At 43.5% G+C, this 22522-nt stretch overlaps 1 protein-coding gene across 21 annotated transcripts in view; it reads right to left on the bottom strand.

Moving 5' to 3' along the window:
- Nucleotides 1-22522, bottom strand: part of Trpm3 (transient receptor potential cation channel subfamily M member 3) — a 508459-nt gene that overhangs the window by 72986 nt on the left and 412951 nt on the right. For 9 of the 21 annotated variants that reach the window (XM_029539424.1, XM_029539490.1, XM_021218256.2 and 6 more), the window contains 8 exons: nt 18420-18455; nt 18129-18269; nt 15870-15899; nt 14696-14985; nt 13824-14052; nt 11224-11391; nt 5574-5714; nt 319-447 (listed from right to left, as the gene is read on the bottom strand). In XM_029539424.1, the coding sequence (XP_029395284.1) occupies nt 319-447; nt 5574-5714; nt 11224-11391; nt 13824-14052; nt 14696-14985; nt 15870-15899; nt 18129-18269; nt 18420-18455 (1164 nt within the window). The remainder of the gene's footprint in view (nt 1-318; nt 448-5573; nt 5715-11223; nt 11392-13823; nt 14053-14695; nt 14986-15869; nt 15900-18128; nt 18270-18419; nt 18456-22522) is intronic. The other 12 variants (XM_029539435.1, XM_021218277.2, XM_021218326.2 and 9 more) reach the window with 3 other exon arrangements.

The raw sequence follows: 22522 nt of genomic DNA, 5'->3' as shown, positions 1-22522 counted from the left end.
CCAAGTAAGGGGCTGAGATGGGAGTTAAGAATAGCAAAATTTAATGCGCCATCCTCCCAGGGATGAGAAGACAGAGGTGTAAATGATATCGAAGCCCACTGGAGAACGTCTTGGAGCAAAAAGCATGTGAGCAGGAAATAGACTTAATTGCCCTAGGACACCTCTCTAGGTTTGACACAGAGGAGAGCGGCAGCCCTCAGCAGCTTTTGAGAACACAGTTTGGGGCTTAATTTGGACCCCACACCCCCGTCTTGGCTCTCCCTCCTCAGATACGATGAGCCAACATCTCCCTTCCGTTTTCGTTTATGAAGCTGTTACCTCTCTCATCTTCTCTATTCCCAGAGTGAAAATGTAGGAGATGACAATCCATTCCTGAGTGGAAGGCCAGCGCTCCATCTTCACTAACACGATGTAGTTGAAGAGCATCAGATATCCAATATATGCCAGCTGTAAGGAAATACAATACAGTAAGTAGTCTAACTGCAGAGGCCTAGGAGCTGGGGCCCCAGGCAAGACCGCTGCACTGTGGCAGCACAGAGCAAGGTCAGCAAGCAGGGAACCCACGGCAAAGGAGATCTAGAGTCTTAGATACCAAAGAATATTTGTTTTCTGTGTGCATTCCTGTGGGGGTCCGAGGACAGTTCGCAGAAGCTGCTCTTTCCATCCACCATGTGGGTTCTGAGGATCAAACACAGGCTACTGGGCTGATGGCAAGAATCTTTACCTGCTCAGCAATCTCTGCCCCATATAGGTTTAGAAAAGGCTATCATAATTAAAATAATTTAATTTGTGAAGTTAGCTTTGACCGTTATATGATCCTCTGGGGCCCAACCTTGAAGCTTTCTGTCACAGTGTATGAATCAGTGTGCCAATCACCAGCTGTTGGGTTGTGTGTGTGTGTGTTCATGTGTGTGTATGTTCACGTGTATGTGTTCATGTGCATGTTTATGTGTATGTATGTTCATGTGTATGTGTTCATGTGTGTGTTCATGTATATGTATTTTCATGTATATGTATTCAAGTGTGTGCCTGTATTGTGTGCATGTGTGTTCATGTGTGTATGTTCATGTGTGTGTGTTCATGTTCATGTGTATATGTTCACGTGTATGTGTTCATGTATATGTATGTTCATGTATATGTATTCATGTGTGTGCCTGTATGTTTGCATGTATGTTCATATGTGTGTATGTTCATGTGTATGTGTTCATGCGTGTGTGTATGTGTGTGTGTGTTTATGTATGTGTTCTGGTGTTCTGACTTAGAAAAGAACCTGTCCTACCAGGGCTGCTCTTCCTTACATACAGACTTGGCTTTCCATGCTAGGGTGACACTTACTTTCAAATGTTATTTATTTTTAAATTATTATTGAAAAATTATTTTTAAAACATTACAAATGTATACTTAATTTTCCCCCTATAGTTGCCAGGTAGATTGATGCCCACTAGAAAGAAAGGGAGACACAGGTATACTTATAATTTGGTCAAACCACAGTGTAAATTGCCTAGATTTAATCCCCAGGCTCCACTTCTGCTCTCCCCTGAGTTTATAATGTCTTCCTGGTGTTTCTGACTTGCAGTTTCTGACTCCTCCTTAGGGAGGAGTTTACCTGTTTTCCACTGTATGGTCATCCTGTCCTACCATGGTTGGAATATTTGAGTTTGCTTTCTGCTTCTTTGAAATAAAACAAGTGAAAATAAAGCAGTTTATGGGAAGGCCTGGGGTGTGTGGCCTGTTGTGTACCAGAGTGGATCAAATCCTCCTGAGACTCCAGCATCTGGAGTTTGAGTCCTGATGTGATTGGATGAAATGCTAGTTATGGGTTACACTCCTCAGGGCCAAGGCTTGGAGTCTGTTCCTGAAAGATTCAGTGATGTCAACGTGGGAAGGAAAGAATTGGCAATGCTCTTGCATAAGAAAATTTACCCTGAGGGGAATGGCAGTTGAGTGAAACCTCCTGCAGGCCATGCTCCCAGATGAGCAAGGCCCTGACTGGCCTCAGGGGCTGTGGGTGGGAACCCAGAGCGAACTGATCCCAATCTGTATGCCTTGATGGGTCATGTGGAAAATTATAGGACAGACTGTGGGCAGGAGGACTGAGGATTTGAGGAGCTGAAGATATTGGGTGACCTTGGGGCTGTAAAGGCAAGTTATGTGGCAGAAGCCACAGCCTAGCTAGGAGATATGAGATGTGGGACCAGAGAGATGTTGTCTTATCTACCAATGGGCTCTTTCCTTCATTTTATAACTTGAATAGACTTTTAATGTGAATCAAAGGCAAGCACTCTACCTTGGAGAGTTACTCCCAGCCCTTCCTTCATCTGAGGTAAACAATGTCACATCTGGAACAATCAGACCTTGACAGAGAGTTGCAGCCGCTGAGGGTGAGCTGAGCTCCTTCTCCACCAGGGTGATTTAATTTTTACATCTCCACAACTACAGTTACATTAATCCTTGCCTAGGTTCCCACACCTCCCCATGTCAGAATCACTAATGAGTCGTGGGGCTTTCTCATGAAAGAGGCATTCTTTAGACATTGGTTCCAAGTCTGACTTGGCCCACATGGGTTCAGGTTACAATGAAGAACACACTGATGTCTGCTCTACATGTCTGTGGGCATAGTTACAAGACATGAAGCAAGCAGTCACTGGGTCAAACCATCTAATACCCTCTGCTCTCTTTGGCCTGGAATTGCTTCTATCCTTCTGGTCACTTCTTTCTTTTTATTGAATAAAGAAAATTCTGGATGAATCTAGTTATGTGCACTGTTTTTGTTTTTTAACATTTTTGTAAGATTTAGTGCAAAAGTTTCCAAGGCATTGTCTCCTCTTGTCAAATGTTCACCCAATGACCTGTGAACTTAGTTTTTCAGAACTTCTGCATTTTAGAATTTAAGTACGTTTGCTAAGAGGGTCCATCTTCTGCACTCAGACCTAGTGCATTTGGAGGAAGGAGGGTAGGCAGAGTAACTTGGGTTTAAGTTTTAGCTCATCTTGTGTAAGTCACCTAACCTGCTAGGTCCTCTGGGAGAGGCCGAGGCAAGAAGATCAGGAGTTTGAACAAAACCTGGGTGAGACCCTGGCTTAGAGCAAAGACAAAACCCCAAACCAAAAGTACAGAGGGTGATTCCAGTGATCACGCTATGGAGGTGCCAAGGCCGAGAGCCACTGGCCAGGGTACTTGTGAGGCAAAAGCATTGGAGCTAAAACACTGTCTGAGTTGAATCAGTGGGGACCAAGAGGATCAAGGAACTCACATGGTGGGAATGTTGAGCACCAATGAAGAAACCAAGGCTTGGAGAGCTAAGTGGGACCAGTGTTCATCCAAGAGATGCTTAATTCTTTACACATCGGTTTCCTCCCATCGGTTTCTCCTATGCTTTGGACAAGGAATCTGCTAATATTTGCAAAAGGCCACAGGGTGGTTGTGTATGCCAAGAGGGTTTGTTTGTTTGTTTTTGTGTATGTGCTCATAATTAATTTTTTTTTGTAGCACATGTGTGGCCAGGTATAATAAACACTGAAATTTGAACTTCATATTTCACAAACTATTCTATTATTTTTAAAGCTATTTCGATCTTTTTTTTTAAGGTTAAAAACAAAACAAACAAACAAAACCAGGCTGGGGCTGTAGCTTGATGGTCTAACACTTGCGTAACATGCCTCAGGCACTGGATTTGAGGCATGGCACTATAGAACAAATGAAATAAAAAAGGAAGAAACAGAGCTTTAGTTTGTAGACCATAAGAGCAGAGTTTCTTTCTGGCTATAGTTTTTGATTCCATTTTTGGTTGTGTCAACTGAATTAGAAGAATAGACGGAAAAGGGCAGATGTGGGCATGAAAAGGAGGTACAGATGTTATATTGATGAAGCCATTGTTAGCCTCACGGAGGTCATTTGGGAAGCATCTGGAACCTTGCTTAAACATAGCCTGCTCAATACGTGATGCTTGTGGTGGACAGATGAGTGGACAGATGAGCATGGCCTTGATTAGCTCTATGAAATGTGACTTAAACTAGAATAACACTAGTTACTCCCACACTGTACTTACTGGTCCAAAGACCATTGTAAGTGTTTTATATACATCTACACATTAATCTTCATAAAGCAGGTGATATTATTATCCATATCTTATAGAAGAGAGGGGCAGAATGGGAAAGTAACTTGTTTGGTGTCACACAGCACAGAGGGAAGCAGGTGGACCTATTTGTAGTCACAGCTCTGCTGCACTGTAAAAACGTAAACTGTAAATGAATGTATGTTATTCTATGATGGAGATTATTTCACAATGTCAATGAATTTGAAATTTTATTTTATTAAAAATGAATATACATGTAATATGTGAGGTTTTTTTTGCATTCTCTCATACTGTTAAGAGCATCCTTCAAAGTAATGGCTTTTAATCAGTGTTAGTTTTTAATCCCACAAATGCTTGGAAACATTTTGTCTGTCCTTCTTAAAGGACAGAGTGTGCTACTGGCGTCTGGTGGGCGCAGACCGGGGATGCTGCGGCATGACAAAGATTTATCCTAGCAAAAATATCACCAGTGCTGAGGATGTAAAGTTTTTCTTTCCAGGCAGTGTTAAATATCAGCATGCTGGACTGCACAGGAAGCAACTTACACGGTCGTTTGAGCTTTCTCATGCTCGGACCTAGATTATCCTGTCCTTGATTCTAATGACTGCTCTGCAGCTGGCTGTGAGAGAGTCTAAAAATACAGACACATTGTCCTTTATCTATGTCACTCTAGTGGGCTGGACAGAATTAGAGACGGTTAGGCCAACAGCTCACGTTAAGCTTCAGAGGTTCTTAACCTGTGGGTCAGGACCCCATCGGAAATGCCAGATTTTTACATCACAATTCACACCAGTAGCAAGACTGCAGTTAATGAAGCAGCACCAGGAAGGTTGAGAACCACTGGAAAATGTCACTGGAAAGGAGAAAGAAAATCCAGCTATATCTCTTTCTACTACATCAGACGCCACTTCAGGGACAGCCCATGGCTTTGCAGGCAGGAAGTGTATGTAGGGTGTGAATCCTGGAGAATGCTTGCCAGGCCTGGAGGTTTGCTTGCTTTGAGCTGCGTGCTGTTTAGTTGTGTCTGAGTGAGAAAGTGTGACAGATTGGAAGTTGTGTCTTACAGACACTGTCTGTCCGTAGAGGTGCTCCATCTCCACTGGGCTTCAACCTGACCCACCGAAGGGTCCCCAGAAAGCCCAGGATGGACTCCTGCAATGGCTACTCTGTCCTAGATCTCAACAAAGGAGAATGTTCTGAAAGAAGACATCCGTTTTCATGTTGAACTAAACCCGTACACATCTCACATCTGTTTCTGTGACTTCTTACCTCTGTCAGTCCCTTTACCTTCTGTGACAAGGAGAAGGGCAGCCCATGGAAGCGGCCCACCAAAGTCCACAAACTTCAGGAAGCTACTGGAAAACCATGGTCACAGAGCTTGCATTCCTGCACATGTGACACTTAAATGCTGCTCAATGAAAACCACACAGGTGCCTGAGCCAGGGACAACCTGCTCCCGTGGCGAGCGACTTAGAAAGGGAGAAGGAAAAATGCTTACAGTATAGAACCAGAACTTCACGATGGGGGCGTTGTAGAATTCATAGATTTTTCGTCCCACGGGGATTAGCCGGTGCTTGCTTTGAACTTCTTCTTCATCTTTCTTTCTAGATGACTCCCCATTGCTTCGCCCCAGCATTGCCTATAGTGGGAGAGAACAGAGACCATCATGGCTGGGCTCTTTAGGCCATTTTTGTAGACAGATCCTCATGGCACCTGAGAGCTCACAAGTCCCAAGAACAGAAGCCCAACACCCCAGACATATAAAGGCATGTGTGAGTTTGCACTCTATCAGAATAAACCGTGTGTTTCCTCTGCTGAAAATGGTAGGCTTGGGGGATATGTCTTGGGGGATATGTCTTGAGCTTTCCTTTCTTTTATAGCCTAGACCTTCTGAGCAAGGTAGGCAGTAGAATACACGTCGAGTTCTGAAAGGAATCATAAGCGGTGTTTGGGAAGGCCAGGCTACGGGAGTCTGTCCCAATTCTGTTACTTTCTTTGCATATATGTATATGAGACATGTTAGGTATAGATTCCAATTCTGTCTATACGTGTGCTAGTGGCTCTCCAGTCAAAGACACATTGGATCAGAGTCCATCTTGTATCTAAAGCGCAGAAGTATACAAGTAGCAAGCCGTCTGGAGTGCTTGGGGATTAGTTAGGATAGGAATAGCTCTACCCATATCAAAGCATGGGCATTGGTCCCTCCATTTAAAATCCCGTAAGATCAGAGTTACTGCTGTTGACAGTTTTACGGTGACTCCTGGGTACAGTGCCTTCCTCTGCAACCAGGTGGGCTAGGAGGAGGATTTGAGGTCGATCTGATCTGCAATGGTCCTCATCTCTGAGCGGCTGGAGATCTTCATACACATGGAAGCCTCTGCTGTTCATCACAACAGTAGCCGTATGAATGATGGGGATCAAATGCTGCAAAATCAGCAGAATCCAAGAACAGGAAGACACACCCTGTCTGGGTAGCAAGCAATAGGATGTCACAGAGATGGCTGGGGAGCCTAATAGTGAAGGCTTCTAGGTCTTGGATGACTCAGAGAGGAGAGTAAGTTCCAAGATGAGTGTGTGGGTTCCTGGGGAGGTTGTTTTTAACTCCTCTGAGAATTGCTCTCTTTAGTTATCCATTGAGCTATGGTCCTTTCTTATGCAGTCACATCTGGCACCTAATACAGTGCTCAGGAGGGCTACTAGGTAGTCATTAAAGTTAACTGGGACCTTCCTGGATACTCTTGCCTGAAGAGTCCCTCACCAGGAAGGTGTGCACGCCATGAGAGTCTACAACAGGACAAAGTACAGCTTTACTCCTTCAATATTGTTGTAACACCAGGTTAGTTGTACAATGTGGGGAAACTGGATTTTGTTTTTTTGTTTTGTTTGTTTCTTATTTTGTGCAGTGTGGTGAACGTGTGATGTATGTTCATGTGTGTACCTATGAACATGCAGAGGCCAGAGGAGAGTATTAGGTATGTGTGCTTCTGTATCACTCTCCCCTCTATCCCCTTGGATGCATGACCTCTCACTAAATCTGGACTTGGTCTGGTGGTTGGTAAATCCCAGTGAGCTTCAGGTCTCTGCCTACCCTTCCTGGCACAAGATTACAGGTATATGTGACCACAGCTGGCTTTTTGTAGGGGTCTGGGGTTTGAACTCTGATCTTCAAGCTTACAGCATGTTCTCTTACCTGCTGAGCCACACTCCTGCCCCTTTCCCCAACCTGAGACTCACATGTGAGAATAGGATAATGCATTATAACTGTTCAGAGTTGACAAGGATTATGGGATAAGACACAGTATTTGGCACACGAGTTTCAAGTTAGGAGATTTAATTATAGCAGCGATTGCAATTTGCAGTGACGTTGAGGACAGCCACTTACATGGTTTAGCTTTCAGCCACCTGACACAACACCTACAGATATTTGTTCCAAGTATGTCAATGATTTTGTTCTATCCAGTCCATTCAACTGTGTGATACTCAAAGGTGATTTATATCTATCCAGTAGTATTTCTGGGGAAGGAACTCCCATTCATTTGTATATCCTGGTAAGAAAGGTGCCTTGAGCTAATGGTTAGGAAGGTTTCACATGGCTATCCCGTTCATCAGTGAACTGAATCAATATTCTGACGGGTTAAGCACAGGAAAGTCCCATCAACTCTGGCCTCGAGAGACCCTGACTGTATGAGGTGTTTGTCCTAGAATTTATAATTTATGTAACAATTATTCTCTTCCTGTCTTGCTTATTTCTATGCCCCGTATCACAGTGCCACTTGGGGACATGATGGAATGAAAGTAAAGATGATTTAAGGTTTTTTTTTTTTGTTTTGTTTTGTTTTTTAGATATCCTGGGAGTGGCATCTTGGGGAAAACTCTAGGGGCCGTGGCTTTCCTAGCAAAACCCTGGACTCAGCATGCGCTGAGACTGTCATAGGCTTAGCTTCAGGCTGGCACACTTATTTGTAGGTGAAACAGGAGCATTGCATCCTACTTTTTCCTGTATCACTCACACACGTGCAGAGGAGGGTACACTTGCAAAGTCCCGCCTCTCACAGGCTTGCCGCTTCATCAACTCCAGCCTTAGCGGCCTAACTCACTGATTCTGTTGATTTCTTTCCCCATGGTCAAACCTTTCCTTTGACATTACTTAAAGCAGAATTTAACAGGGCCATGTATGTATAAAAGAAACATTAAAAAACAGTTTAAAATAGAAAACAAAAAAAATATTTTCTAGTAGATGAAGAGGTTTGAGCAGGGTCAAATATATGATTGCCCAGTGCAGTGAGACAGGTGTCAATGAGGAGAAAGATCCTTTGATGTAAATTAAGCTGCCAGAGCTACACACATGGGCCAGGTAGTGACTCGATATTCTTAGGCGTCATTTTGGAAGCAACCAAGGATGTCCTAGTCTCAGAAAGGATGTCTTCATTTTGCTAGAAGCTCAAATATCAGACCTTTGAAGGGAGCAGGCTTGTCAGCAAGGCTTTACCCCATCCTGTCTAGGGTGAGGTGTTCACCAGAGGAGCAAAAACAGACTTTGCCATCGGGGTGAAAAGAAGCTCTCTTGCAAGGACAATGTTGACCCCCCCCCCTGAGGCCTGCAGCCCACAAGTCCCCACCTTATTCTTCTCTGTGAGGTTTCTACTTACCATCACCTCTCTTACTCAGGTTCTCAGTGAACACTGCTGGCATCTACTCCTTGGCAAGCCCATGGCACTTTGGGACTAGGGAGACATCTTTTACAGTGTCTTCATGAAGGATCAAAGTCCCTAAAGCTCTTAGAGGACAAGGGAAGCTCCCTTCTCTGTACCCAGCCACAGAACATACCATTCAGCTTCTGGGCTCTCCTCCCAGGATTCGTGCCTGTGAGGGAGCCACACCTCACTTGAACTGGGACACCTGGCATCCCTTGGAGGCTCTCTGTGGCGAACCAAATCCACTAGGCAGGGCCATCTGATAATAGAAATATTTTTCTTCCTTGACAATTGGTAGAGGTTGTTAAATATATAACAATAGCTAATGGAGCATGTATGTCTGGATTCTAATGCCACCACTGCAACTAACCAGCTGGGTAAATGTGAGCAATTTAATCTCTGAGTCCTTGCTTTCTAATCTGTGAGGTAACAAAATGTTTACCTGACAGGCATGATGTGTTCTCATGAGTAGTGGGGGTGGATAGAGTGTATAGCACTGTTTTAACACCATAAACAAACATGTATTAATGTATAGTTGTCAGCCTAAGTTTATATCCATGTGCCTAAGTGGTTACTCTATCATCTGTCTGTCTGTCTATCTGTCTGTCTGTCTGTCTATCTAGCTATCCACCTACCCACCCATTCATCCATTTTCTATCTGTCTATCTATCTATCTATCTATCTATCTATCTATCTATCTATCTATCTATCTATTCTATCTAGACATTCATCCATTATCTATCTATCTATCTATCTATCTATCTATCTATCTATCTATCTATCTATCTGTTCATCCATTATCTATCTATCCATCTAGCCATTCATTATCTATCTATCTATCTATCTATCTATCTATCTATCTATCTATCTATCTATCATCTATCTATCTATCTATCCATATATTATCTCTCTCCATCCATCTACCCATCCATTATCTATGTATGTATATATGTATGTATCTATCCATCTATCCATCCATCCATCTATCGATCTATCTATCTATGCATCCATCTATGTATCCATGTATGTGTGTGTGTATGTATGTATGTATGCATCCATCTATCTATGTATCCATCTATGTCTGTCTGTCTGTCTGTCTGTCTGTATCCATCCATCCATCCATCCATCCATCCATCCATCCATCCATCCATCCATCCATCCATTTTTACATCATGATTATAGCCCAGGTAGTTTACTCTTTAAGCCATATAACCACCCATGAGGCAGACAAACCTATACTCCCACTCTTGAAGAGATGAAATTGTGTTCAAGGTCACATAGCAAGTAGGTGAAGGGGCAGGATTTTGACTCGTTACCTATTTGCTGAAACAGCCAGCAAGAATTCAGAATCTACATTACCCATGATTAAAATACCATTTTTCATCTGAGGAGTTCGGAGATCAAAATTATGACATGATCTTCAGGGAAGGCAGTCTCTGCTGCCATTGCAGGGCAGGTTTTTGTTTTTAACAGATGACTACATAGATTTTTACAAAGATCTGGGAGCTGAAACAAAAATTGGCTGTTCATCCAGTAAGTGAAGGATCATATCTCCTACCAGATCCCTAGGAAGGAGTTTCTGGAAAGAAATGCTGTGCATATGGAAGAGGAACATGTCCCATGGTTGTTCCAGGGAGGAGACTCACGCAAAGTCTTTCCGTCACCTGAACCAAACCAATTTTCATCTTCTCCTCTTATAGCTCCTTCTGGGTCATCACTCCTGTAGCCAGGGGCAACGAGGGAGGTTGAGGTGCTTCAGAATTGTCCTTATAGAGTTGTTGTTTGATGCATCTCTCCCAAGCTATGAAGCCCCATGTGTCCTTTTAATAGCACAGGCTATTTTTAGCCCTTGGGCACAAGCCAGTGGCAGTCCTGTCACTTGGGTGAGGGCTGTGGGAAGTGGTTCCATGCATAGCTGTCTTGTTCTCTCTGCAGAACAAAGCATCCGTGTTCTACAATTGTTCTGGGAAGCTAATAAAAGCTTTCCATACAAACCTCAAAATTCAATTAGTGCTGGTTTTGTGACTTTAACCCTGAAGACAGATACGGGCTTAGCTTCTGACCAGCAGAATGTTCCCAGCTCAGTCAAGCTGGCTGCTCGCAGCTCCTGGCTTCCCTTTCATTCTTGTGTGTTAAGACTGCTAGTCATAGCATCATGTTTACAAACGGATGCTTGCACGGAGGATCGAGGCTGTCTGGCTTTGCATCTCATTGCTCTGTTTTTGGGCACCATTGGCAGAAAGACTTTCCGTACAGTTGGATCCAAGAGAAGTACTGTTTGTGCACAAAGGGAGACTCATGATACTGTAGTCTCAACACTTACAAGGTCAGACCGGGCAGAGGGCTAGAGAACCCTTATCTGCTCTCAAGCATTATCAAACCCCGGCAATATCAAAAGCTGATTGGCTTGGGGGATTCTCCCCAGGGAGGAAAACTGCATAAGTATTTTCTTACCGTTAGCTCCATGTCCTCTTCATCTTTTTCCTTTGTGGGCTTCTCTGGCTCCTCCGGCTCCTTCTCTTGGAGATGAATTTCTTGGGCCTGAGTCATGTAGGGCATGTCATCTTTGTTCTTGAACTCCAAGCTGAGAATTGAAGGAGGAAGTAGAATTCCCAGAATTACCTAAAGTAATAATAATGATAATAATAATAATCACATTTAAAGGATCAAGATTAGGGTGGTTGCTTAGAATCAGAAAGCTGGGATGTGGCCTATGTGTGTGTGTTTGTGCACACACATGCACATGCTCAGGGGTTGTATTTACGGTACAGGGATGTGGATATTTGGAAATTTAAACACATGTGAAAAAGATATATATATTTTTGGCCCATCTACATATTACTTATTTTGCTCAAATAAATGTTAACCAATTAATTCTTACTTTTCCTGGGGAAAACTGAGTAAAGGGAGCTTATCCAAGGTGGAAAAAAACATAAGATTTCCATTTAGTTATTAAACAGCACTTGGCTTTGTAAAAAAAATCACTTCATACACAGGTACTGGCATTTATTTGTGACTATATCAAGTAGAGTTGATCTGTTAGCTGATGAGCTCCATAAAGAAACACTTTCTAAATCGACCTTGAAGGCACATGCAGAAAATCATTTTATCTATGGGACAACACTGCTGGAATTAGCTAATAAACAGCAGAATCCCCCATGCCCCAGAGATCTCGGTATTCATCAAGAAGAGCTGTTCTCCTTGCACAGAAGCCCCAGGAAGACCGGCATCACATTGCTTTCAGGTGTAAACACTGCATGTGAATCTCAGTGTCAGGATGCTCCCTGTCTAGACTTTTCTCATGGCAGAGTTCTCTCCTCTATTATCAAAGATCAGTGACTGCTTCATCTTCTCTCAATTCTAAAAGGGCCCGAGTGCACAGGGTTCCTGAGGATGAGCCTCCTTGAAGACATGCACTGAGGGGAGGCACTTAGATCCTGAAGGGTCAGTGAATATCATGTGCCTACAGGGACAGCCAGGCCCTGAAATATTCATGCGGATTTAAAAAAAAAAAAAAGGTGGGGGGCAGAAATGACTCTGAACTATAGGTGTTTTGGGAAGCTCAAATGGCACGCTAGAAATCTTCATACGGTGTAATGTACTCAGAGCTGAGAAATGGCTCGGCTCTCCACCTGAGGCCAGATTAGGTCACCACCAGCAACATGACTCTGGGACATAGTAACTGACCCACTTCATAGAAACCTTTGTGTAACCTTGGGCCAAGAGCCCACAAGAAAGGTAGAGTATGGTGGACAGTGTTGATCCAGTAAAAGTGCAGTCAAAGAGGGTAGGATGCAGAATTATGGGATAAGTATGTCAAGATGGCTTATGCATATCAAGAACATGGTCACGGCATCATACTACATACTAACAATTGGTTAAGGGAGTATATTTTAGTCAATCTTACGACATGCACAAAATGGGTAACTGCAAGATGATGAATATGCCAGTTTGCTTGACTCTAGTAGTTATACATACTCTGTGAATGTTAAAGCACCATGTTGTTATCTTAACTAAAAGCTGCCGTCATAGAAATGAAAGGAAACCGACACTCTTCCATTTTCTCTCGATCACTTATATCCATTTCCCCCTTTAATCCTTTCATTTTAATGTCTTCCTTGAAAAATCATTAAGAAAGGATTAGAAAAAGCAAAGACTGGGCTGAGTGTGTAGGTCAAAGGTAGAGAACGTGCCTGGCTTGTGTGGGGCCCCGAGCTCCTCTGAGAGACTACAAACAAATGTGGCAAAGTCTACAACCCAACTTTTCATTCTTAAGAACAAGTCCCTCCACCACCTCTTCAATACCCGAGGCAACTACTACAAACAATTGAGTAGGTGCGTTCCTCTTGTTTCTCCTTAACTGATTTTTCATTCTGGGCTTAGGTTGTGCAAACTGGTCTGTGATTTTTGTTTCTTCATCTGAGAACAGAGCAGAGACTAGGGAGGCAGCTCACTGCCATATGTGGTGGTTCTGGGTTTGATTTCCAAACATTTTTTGAAATGTTTTTGTTTCATTTTTGGAAAAAGTGAATAAAGTCTTTATAAACGAATCTATCTCAACTTTATTTTAAATACCGCAAACACATACTATAGAGCCCAAGCCTCTGTGATATGACACGATGCAAAGCCAGCCTGGGTGGGACCAGACCTTCTAGGGCACTGAAGGATGGCTTAGGTGAGAGTCCTGTGGTAGGTCAGAGCATATGGTGGCCCCTATGGGATCTGTGCGTTCTCTGCATTTTGGAGTCTGAGAGAAGAGTTTGTTGAGGTAGGCCTGAGATCAGCCCTCAAGACTCCCAATCCAAGGCATGTGCAGATACAGACAGAATAATCAATCAGTCAATGACTAGAGCATATGTAGCTTGCTTTCTTGCATGTGACAGATGTCATGACTCTAAATGAAAATCACATCTCTAGGGAGATCCTAGTGAATAGCGGTAGGTTAATGCCACCTTCCAACATAAGACAACCCCTAGACCCTCCACAAATTTCCTTGGAAAACTACAACCAACCCTTGGATTCTATGGTAACAGATCCTTTCTGGGTATGCTGACCTTGAGGCCTGAGTTCTTTCTCATCCGGAGTCGTCCCATCCACATGTCAGTAAGTAACATCTGGCTGCAAGTGTGTGCAATGAAGTCACGGTGCTTGGCAGCCACAGCCAGCTGCAGGCATGTGGCATTACTCCAGTTCTTCAACTCATATGTCAGCAGTTTCATGGCCAGCTGCTCATCCTGTTTGTAGGACTGGTCCAGGAGCTCCACAGCCAGCTGGCCAAAGTCCCTGAAAGACAATGTTTAGGAGACACTGTAAGGCCAACGTGGAGGGAGACTGCCATGAACAGAGATGGGGCTCCACTGTTCAATTATAGAAGGCAGCTTGCTGTGTGGAGTAGCTGTTTTGTGTAAGGTCTAGTCTACTCATAAACCTACCCAGCCAACATCCTTTAAGCATTCTCTCTGTGACAGATATCATGTCCAGAACTGAAGATGTCAGTTAAAGCTGGACTCAAGGCCCCCAATTCAGTGCGTGTCAAGGAAGAGGCAGAACAATCCACCAATGACTAGGTGTAGTGTGTCTTCTTAAATAAGGCAGGCCTCAAGTTCAAACCCAGTTCTTGCCAACCATGTATGATCTTGGCCAAGTTACCTAAACTTTCTGAGATGATTTCCTCAGTGGGATGAAATGCATGGTGATGTGACCTGTTGCACGGGGGCACAGGAGAGGATGAACCAAGTCTGTGTAACGTCTCTACACCTCTAGGCAGCACTGTGCACCATAAGGGTAAATTACTCATGCCCACCCTCTGTATGTCCTAGTGAGGTGACTCCGTTACAGTATGAAGTTTTATGAAGCCCAGAGCTTCTCGAATTTGGAGTCTACTATTCCCTCTACCCCGACCCTCCTCATGTGCTGGCTGGCCAACCTGGAGTTGTGGTTCAGTTCCTGGGAAATGTCATCGACCATGTCATTCTCAGAAGCCTCGTGAGCCATGGCCTTGCAGAGCTTGCAGGCCACCAGGGCTTTGGCCATGGCCTCCTCTCCGTGTTGCCAGAAGAACAGGGCCATCTTCTGTCTCTTCATGAGGACAGCCCACACCATCAGCTCATGGAAGGGGAATGGGAAGTGGTTGATCTCAGGGTCATCCAAGTCTATGTCCACCTCTTCCTCACGCTTCTTGGTTGTCTTCCTTCCTCTCCTCAAGGGAATATCATCCTGCAGCCGTAGAGAGACAAATACAGGCTGAGTCGGAAGTGAATCAGACTAATGCGTGACCCACGCTACGCATACCTTCCATGGGCTAGAACCACACTGAAATGAACCAGCCCAGCATTGATCCTAAAGAGACTCACAAGCTCCTTCAGGGGCTAATTAAGACTTAGCAAATGCGTACTCAGCTATGGACATGTCAGTTTACACTATACTGAAAAAAAAACAAAACAAAACAAAACAAAAACAAGAGACATTTTCTAAGCAACAGGAGGATGGTGGGGTCGAGGCCAGCATGGGCTGCATAATGAGAGTTTTGTCTTTAAAATTCCAAAAAAATATTTTCAAAGGCCATTTTCTTTCTTTCCTTTTTTGGGGAGGTTTGTTTACTTCTGTCCATTTCGCCTTCCACAGGTGTGGTTGTCTCTATCCCATGATGGACAGCCCTGGCATGTTTAATATTTATTTTCTGAAGAAAGCAAGGATAATCTATACTTGTGTTTTCACAGAACAACAATAAACAATGAGCCAAAGATGGGAACACAAACGCTCACACCCTGCATCCCTATTAGACGCTTCTGTGGCCCTCTTTTGCTCTGCTGCCATTGTAAAGATCTAGAATTGATTTTGCCTGTGGAGTTTATACACTTGGTTTTCAAGTAAGTCTTTACAACAGGATTTACTTCTTTTTTTTTTTTTTTCCCCCAATGCTCACATAAATTCAGTGTGGAATTTTAAAAGCTACTGTGAGCTGCCACCATGGCACTTGGAAAAATCTCTATTTCCTCATTTTAGATTCATGCACTAAAGCCTTATTATTAAAATGAACTCATATCTTTTAAATATGTGAGAAAGAATAATCGACGCTGATAATTTGAGCAAACACTAACCTCCATTCCCAGCAGTTTCAAGGCTTTGGGCTGTTTAAAAAAATGTTGTGAACAAAGTTAGATCTTGTTTTCATTGAGGTAAGAAACGAATGCTACTATAATGCAAATAAATAATATAAGAACTCTACTGTACCATACAGCATTAATTTTTATGTCACTAAGTAAACACAATGAAAGGAACATGTTTTTAGAAATTCTAGGAGAGTTGAGGTTGCTGCAATTTTGGTGAAGCACAGAGGATTAGAAAACTAAAGAGCTATAATTGAAGGCTTATAATGACTTTTGTGGACCAAACCCTCTCTCCCTTTCCTATAACCATCCTGCTTGATTGGCACCTCCAGGACATTCAGCACTTGAGTGAATATTATGGTCTGAATCTTTTCCTCCCCATGCCCATCGTGTGATGAAATTCTAGTTGACAAGGGATTGGTATTGGGGCGGAGATTTTGGGGATAGTGTTAGTTCATTACAAAAGACACCTCGTGTAAGAAATTTGTGTCTTTAACAAGAAGACTAATGGAAGCTTATTTGCCTTTTCCTGTATGAAGACACAGCCAGAAAGGGCCATCTGTCAAGCAGAAAACAGGCCCTTTACATATCCTCAATCTGTTGGAACCTGTGGTTGGACTTAGAGCCACGAGAAACACACTGATGCTGTTTATGCCCCTTAGCCCATGGTGTCTTGTCACAGCAGTGTGAGCAGAGAAGACAGATGAAGAATGAAACAATCAACAGATCAAACCAGATATTTCTCAAACCTCTGGAAAACCTCTATTATCTGGAGACTTGGGGGTATGATTCTAAAGGTTTGTTTAAATGCTTGCTCTAGCTGTCTTCCGGTCCTGCGCGGTAGAGCAAGGGTTCATGAGCCAGTGCAGGTGCTGACGGTGGCAAAAGTGACTCAATGGTACGGTACACAGGAAGCGACTTCCCTGGCCATGCTGGGAGTGTGTGAAATGGGCACAACTGAAGGCCACTTGGGAATAGAGCTTGCTTTGTATTGATGAAGGGGAGAAGAAAATTACAGCCTGTGGGCCGGGATCTGTGTATCTAAGTGCAACACAACAGTGGGTGTCATTTTGGATGCTACTGAGGACATAAGAATTATCAGAATTATCAGAATTGCGAGCGGACAGACAGTTCCTGCGAGTGTGATTCGATTATGTACGTTGGAATAGCCTGGAGCTGGTCTTCCTTTTCTCTTTTGGCTTCTGAAATGAGGACGTCTACATTTTTTTTTTTTTTTTGTCTTCATTCCAACTTTTTAAAAAACCTCTCTCTTGGTTTTCTAATAGATCACAAAATGCTTTTCATTAGTGAAAAACATTGCTAAAAATAAAAAAAAAATCAGAAAACATAAACTACACAAAATAAAGGGAAAATCACAATACCCCAATATTAAGAAAATCATGTAAATTATTTAAAAGAGAAAAAAAAACGGTATTATGCCCATTACCAGCAGAGACAGCAACTCTTAGGATGTCATCTCAGCGTCCCCTAGCCTGGGTCAGAGAGTAAAGCCCAAGCTATGTTTATAGAAACAACACACCTTTGAGATTCCACCCTGTTTATGAAAGCACCTGAGGCCCAAAACTGTGGGCGCCTCAACTCCACAGGAATAATGGGATGGAGATGCTTGAATGCTGCCCTTGGATCCCACTGCTAGGCACAAAAGGAACCAACCAAGTAACATAATAACAAACCCTAAACTGCTTCACTTAAGAGTCTCCTCAAGATGTAATCAATGTAACCATTGGCTAAATTGACCCATGAGGACGTACGTGTTCTAAACATGCCCAATTACCATCTTGTGGGATATAAGACGAAGCTGTCCCGCTTCGACCACTTTTGCCATAGACGGACCAAATGATGCTCCAGAAAAAAAGCACAGATTTTTTTTTTCCTGGAATTGAATTGCAGGCATAAAAATGCAAAACAACCCCCTTCCCCCAATCCCCAAAATGGAAGATCATTTTTATTTGAAGGAAAGACTAGCAGAGAGACCGTGGTTACTTAGACAGCAACACTAGACAGGCATTTTTTAGGATGATGAAAGTGTGACTGTCATCTTAAGGAAAACAGGGTAGAATTTGTTTGGCCAGTATTTAAAATTGAATAACAAATTTCGATAGTTTGGAAGGACAAGGAGGAGAGGTGCATTTTCTGTATTTCAACTCGTTTTCCCCTTGGAGGCAAGGGGTTATATCTCTCTCCTTCCTAGTCTTCCCCGAACAGCCTAAGAACAAGCCAGAAGCTCACCCTTTTGGGGCCAAAGAGATTGTGGTAGAGGGTCCGAAAGCGCTTGCGCGTGTAGTTGCAGCGGTAAGCCCCGCCCATCAGGTACTCGATCACCAGGCCAATGTCTATCAGGCTGATTCTGTAGTCCGGGGGCAGGTTTCCCTGTGAGGGAGGAAGGGAACAACAGACAAACCCAAAAAGATGGTGTGGTTTACTAGGGGTTCATTGGCATGTGTTCTGTAACTATTTAAGAGTAAAAATATATTGAAAAAAGAAACATGAATGTATTATTATGCTGGTTAATTAATTCACCTTAAAATAGATCCAACCGAAACCTGGATACTCTCGCTTGGAAAGAAGACATAAGTTAAATAAGAAGATGCGGTAATCGCCGGCAATAACAGAAAATCAAATTATTTATTCAAGTCTTCAGCTGGGGAGAAAAAAACACCAGTGTAGCAGAGAGAAACACAGGCTAGACAAGGCAAGGGCTACATCATTCCCAGCTGCTAGATGCAGGGTCCCCTGATGCTCCTGGGCCCTCTCTGTCCCTTTCCCAGAAGGCAGGCTTTTTGTTTTCTCCCCACTCACAAAAGGAAGACTCCTCTCAGAAGATGAATGTCACTACCTAGGCGGGGACCACTTAGAGATCAGGTCTGCTGCAGTACAAGACCTCTGCTAGCTGGTCACATACACCGGTGCTCTCCGACTCCCCAAAGTAGGAAGCAGGGGCGGGATTTCATAGCGTCAGAATGGAGCTGTGTGCATGTCCCTTGTGCTTGTGTGTGTGTGTGTGTGTGTGTGTGTGTGTGTGTGTGTGTAACAGAAGAAATGTTAACGTTGGAACAAAAAAACCTACACAAAATTTGTGTGATTTTGTCACCTTTTGTTTCAAGGCAGCTTGGTATTGTCGGGAGGAGGGCACAGTGCCAGGATGGAACCTAGGGCTTTGTACATACTAGATAAGCATTGTAGTTAATTAATTATTAGTTAATAATGTTTTTTTTTCCTCCAGATATGGTTTCTCCGAGAAGTCTTGGCTGTCCTAGAACTGATTCTGTAGACCAGGCTGGCCTTGAACTCATAAGATCCACTTGCCTCTGCCTTGAGACTGCTGGGATTAAAGGTGTGGGGCCACCACCACTCAGCTAGGTAAGCATTTTAACACAACTCTAGTCAGAGAGTGGCATCTCTTAAAGACCCAAAAGTGTGCTATCTCTATCTATCTATCTATCTATCTATCTATCTATCTATCTATCTATCTATCTATCTATCTATCTATCTGAGTGCCAGTTCCAGGGGTGGAACATAGAGACTTGTTCTCATGGATAGTTCGAAAGAAGACTCTTTGAGCCCAAAGAAACTCTTTGCTCTCTTAAGTCAAGGAAGAAGTAATGCACAGTGAATTCCAGAAGGCATAGATGGCTGGCAGCTCTTACTGTCTGGCTGAATTCAGTTGCAGGTCAGCATCCTCTGCCAGGGATGGCCTGTGTCACACACACTGGGGGGGGGGGGGATTTGGTGACCATGTAGAGGTATGGACTGTATCCTGCCTACCTCAGTGTGTTGGGCCTTTATGTGCCTCATTACCATCTCTGGGTGACTTTTGATGAAAGCCTGAATTTGTAGAACCTCTTTTCCTACTTAAGGCTCAGGTGACAATGGCAGTCTACCTAGGGACCTCCAGAGTGTGATATGAGGATCTCTGTTGGTGGGAAACTAATCTAATTGGTTAAAGGAGGTTTCATTAAACCTATAGTTTTAGATACTTCCTGAATATTTTTAATCTTTATATTTTTCTATGCCTTTTATAGTATGTGGGATGTGGTTGGTTCCTGGAATTTCTGTTCTTGAAATACATATCAGTTTAACAATGAAATTATTGATGTGGTTGGGATCCAGCCCATGCCTGGGCTTATTGCGTTATGTTCTCAGTAACAGAATTAAGTAGGTCCCCTCTTTATTACCTCTGGTTGGGATAGACCCAGCTCACTGAAAAACATGCATGGGCCACTGTATCTGGAATTCAGTGGCAGTTCTTGGTGGGGAGGTGTGGGGGAACAGCTTTGTAAGAACTGGTTTGAGCATAAGATTTCACTGCTGGGTCTTACATCCCTCTGCTGTCCATGTGTCCACTGGATTCGTCAGCTCCAGTTGCTAGGGCCTCAAGTTCGTGTCGGGATCTAAAGTGAACCAGATCTTGATGTTGGTTCACCTTATCTCATTCTGAAATTCATTTCATTAGCTTAATTGTTCTCTGAAAAAAAGGTCTTTGATTTCCTCTGTCCTTTCTGCAGTCTGTAATGCTTATGTACGTTACTGTGAGAAACTCAGGTGTGAGCACCCATTTAAATTCTATGAATGACACACTGGCATTGTCTTGAAGTCAATGCTGAGTGGTATTACTTATGAATTTGATGAGTCTTTAAATTATAAGGACTGTGAGAAAAGTGCTAATAGTAAAATTTAAAGAAATAGAAATTTAAGAGCAGATAGGGCATTTTTAAACAGAAACTTTACTTCATGAAGGGCAATTGTTGATGCATATTATATTACCAAGGAAGGCAGTAAACTTTCCCATGTCAGAAGCATTCCCTGATTTGAGACAGAAGAAAGTTATTTTATTTTATTTTATTTCGCTCTGGGTTCTATGGGGCAAAGGGAATGGCTTGCTGTTCTGTTTGACAGCAAGGCAATAATGCCCACCTAACAGAAGCCGATGAGGATTCCTCGCCTCACCAGCACTGACTCCCTGTCCTGGTGAGGTGATACAGGGAGATCAAAGGATACAGGGAGCTCTCTCCAGAAGGACTGGAGAGAGGCTGCTCTTGTTTGTAACATCACGAAGAAGGGACATTGACATAAACAGGTCTGAGGTCTGCCTGCAAGGCCATCAGTATCTGTTTCTGTACCTCTGTGTTTCTTGGTAGAAGAATGGAACCATCTTAGGAAGGAAGAATTAGAGTCTACAAACGAAATTGGATGTAAGTTAGGCCTCCTGAGGTAACTGTGTCCTGGGTAGGCTAAAAGGAATGGCAGCCCTGGTGTGTGATGAGGTTTATGCCTTGACTTGCTGTGCTCTGGTCATGTCAATGGTGAAGCCTCTGGCTTGCTTAGCACAGGACGCCATTATTGGACAGAAAAGGAGCTTGCAGGTATTCCTGCCAGGAAAGGCCAGAGACATGAGTCTCCAGGACAAACAGCAGTGGGCTAGGCTCTGTTAGCTCGACCCCATGTGACCCTGGATAATTTTCTGTACCTCACTTTATGCTCTAAAGTCAGGTGTCACGGACCACCTCCTCAGGTCCCGCCTACCTCTCAAAGTCCAACTGTTCATCAGCACTCGTCCACTACTTTTATTTTCTAATTACCAATGGCGATTGGTCAGAGACCCCTGTGTAGAGTGTTCAGGGTTGTTGACCTAGTGTGTGTGTGTGTGTGTGTGTGTGTGTGTGTGTGTGTGTGTGTGTGTATGTGTCTGGGTGTGGTGAAGGAACTGGCTGGGCTGGATCTGTGTTTTACCTTCACCTGCTGGGAAGGAGACAGAGAGAGAGACTGGGTGGCATCTTGCATGCTCACCCTCTCAGTGACAACAGCTTTCTGGAGGAGTCTTCCTTCACTTTAGATCTTTCCAAATTGGAATTCAAAAAATGACACCAGAATCATTCTTATTCTGTCTGCTGCTCCTAGGCCTCTCCCCACCCTGTTGGTCATGACTTTGGTAATGGGCAAAGACTCAAGGATGGTTTCCCATCTCATGCCTGAACAGTACAGGGTAAGTCCCGAGATTCAAATGATTTACTAGAGAGGGTTGGGAGGCAGGTTGACAACTTGAAAATGTTGTCTTCATGCTATGAGTCATTTCTCAAAGGTACGATCTAAATCATGCCATGCTTGAAGATGTCTTAGAGAGCTGGCCAAGTACACAGGCTGCATCTGCTCTTCAAAGCCAACTGTCTTTCGGTGTCAGCTCATGGTATGGCTGTCAGACCTCAACTTCTTAGGGATGCAAATTCTTCTTTTCCTTTGAAACTTCTAACAAGCCTTGGGTTGTGGAAAGTCTTAAAGGACTGTTGCTTTTTCAGGTTCACCAAAGGAGAGTGGGGGACAGGCTTGCCGGGAGGAAAAACAGTCACTAGGTAGGGGTCAGTCTGGGGAGTACTCAGGGGAAGAAAGGGAGTTACCCATGGTTTGGTAGACTAGCAAAGTAAGAAACCAGGCAATTGATTAATTTAAAATAAAAATGTCTCTGTAAATTTACATTAATTTAGTATATGGGCTTATGAAAAATCTCCTTTCCTTACCCAAAGTTAAAAAAAAACACCCTTCCTTCCTCCCTCCCTCCCTTCCTTCCTTCTTTCCTTCCTTCCTTCCTTCCTTCCTTCCTTCCTTCCTCCCTCCCTCCCTCCCTCCCT

The sequence above is a fragment of the Mus pahari genome, chromosome 1 (assembly GCF_900095145.1).
Source record: "Mus pahari chromosome 1, PAHARI_EIJ_v1.1, whole genome shotgun sequence".
In the NCBI taxonomy this organism is placed as follows: Eukaryota; Metazoa; Chordata; class Mammalia; order Rodentia; family Muridae; genus Mus; species Mus pahari.
This window is presented reverse-complemented; position numbering and strand designations above follow the sequence as displayed.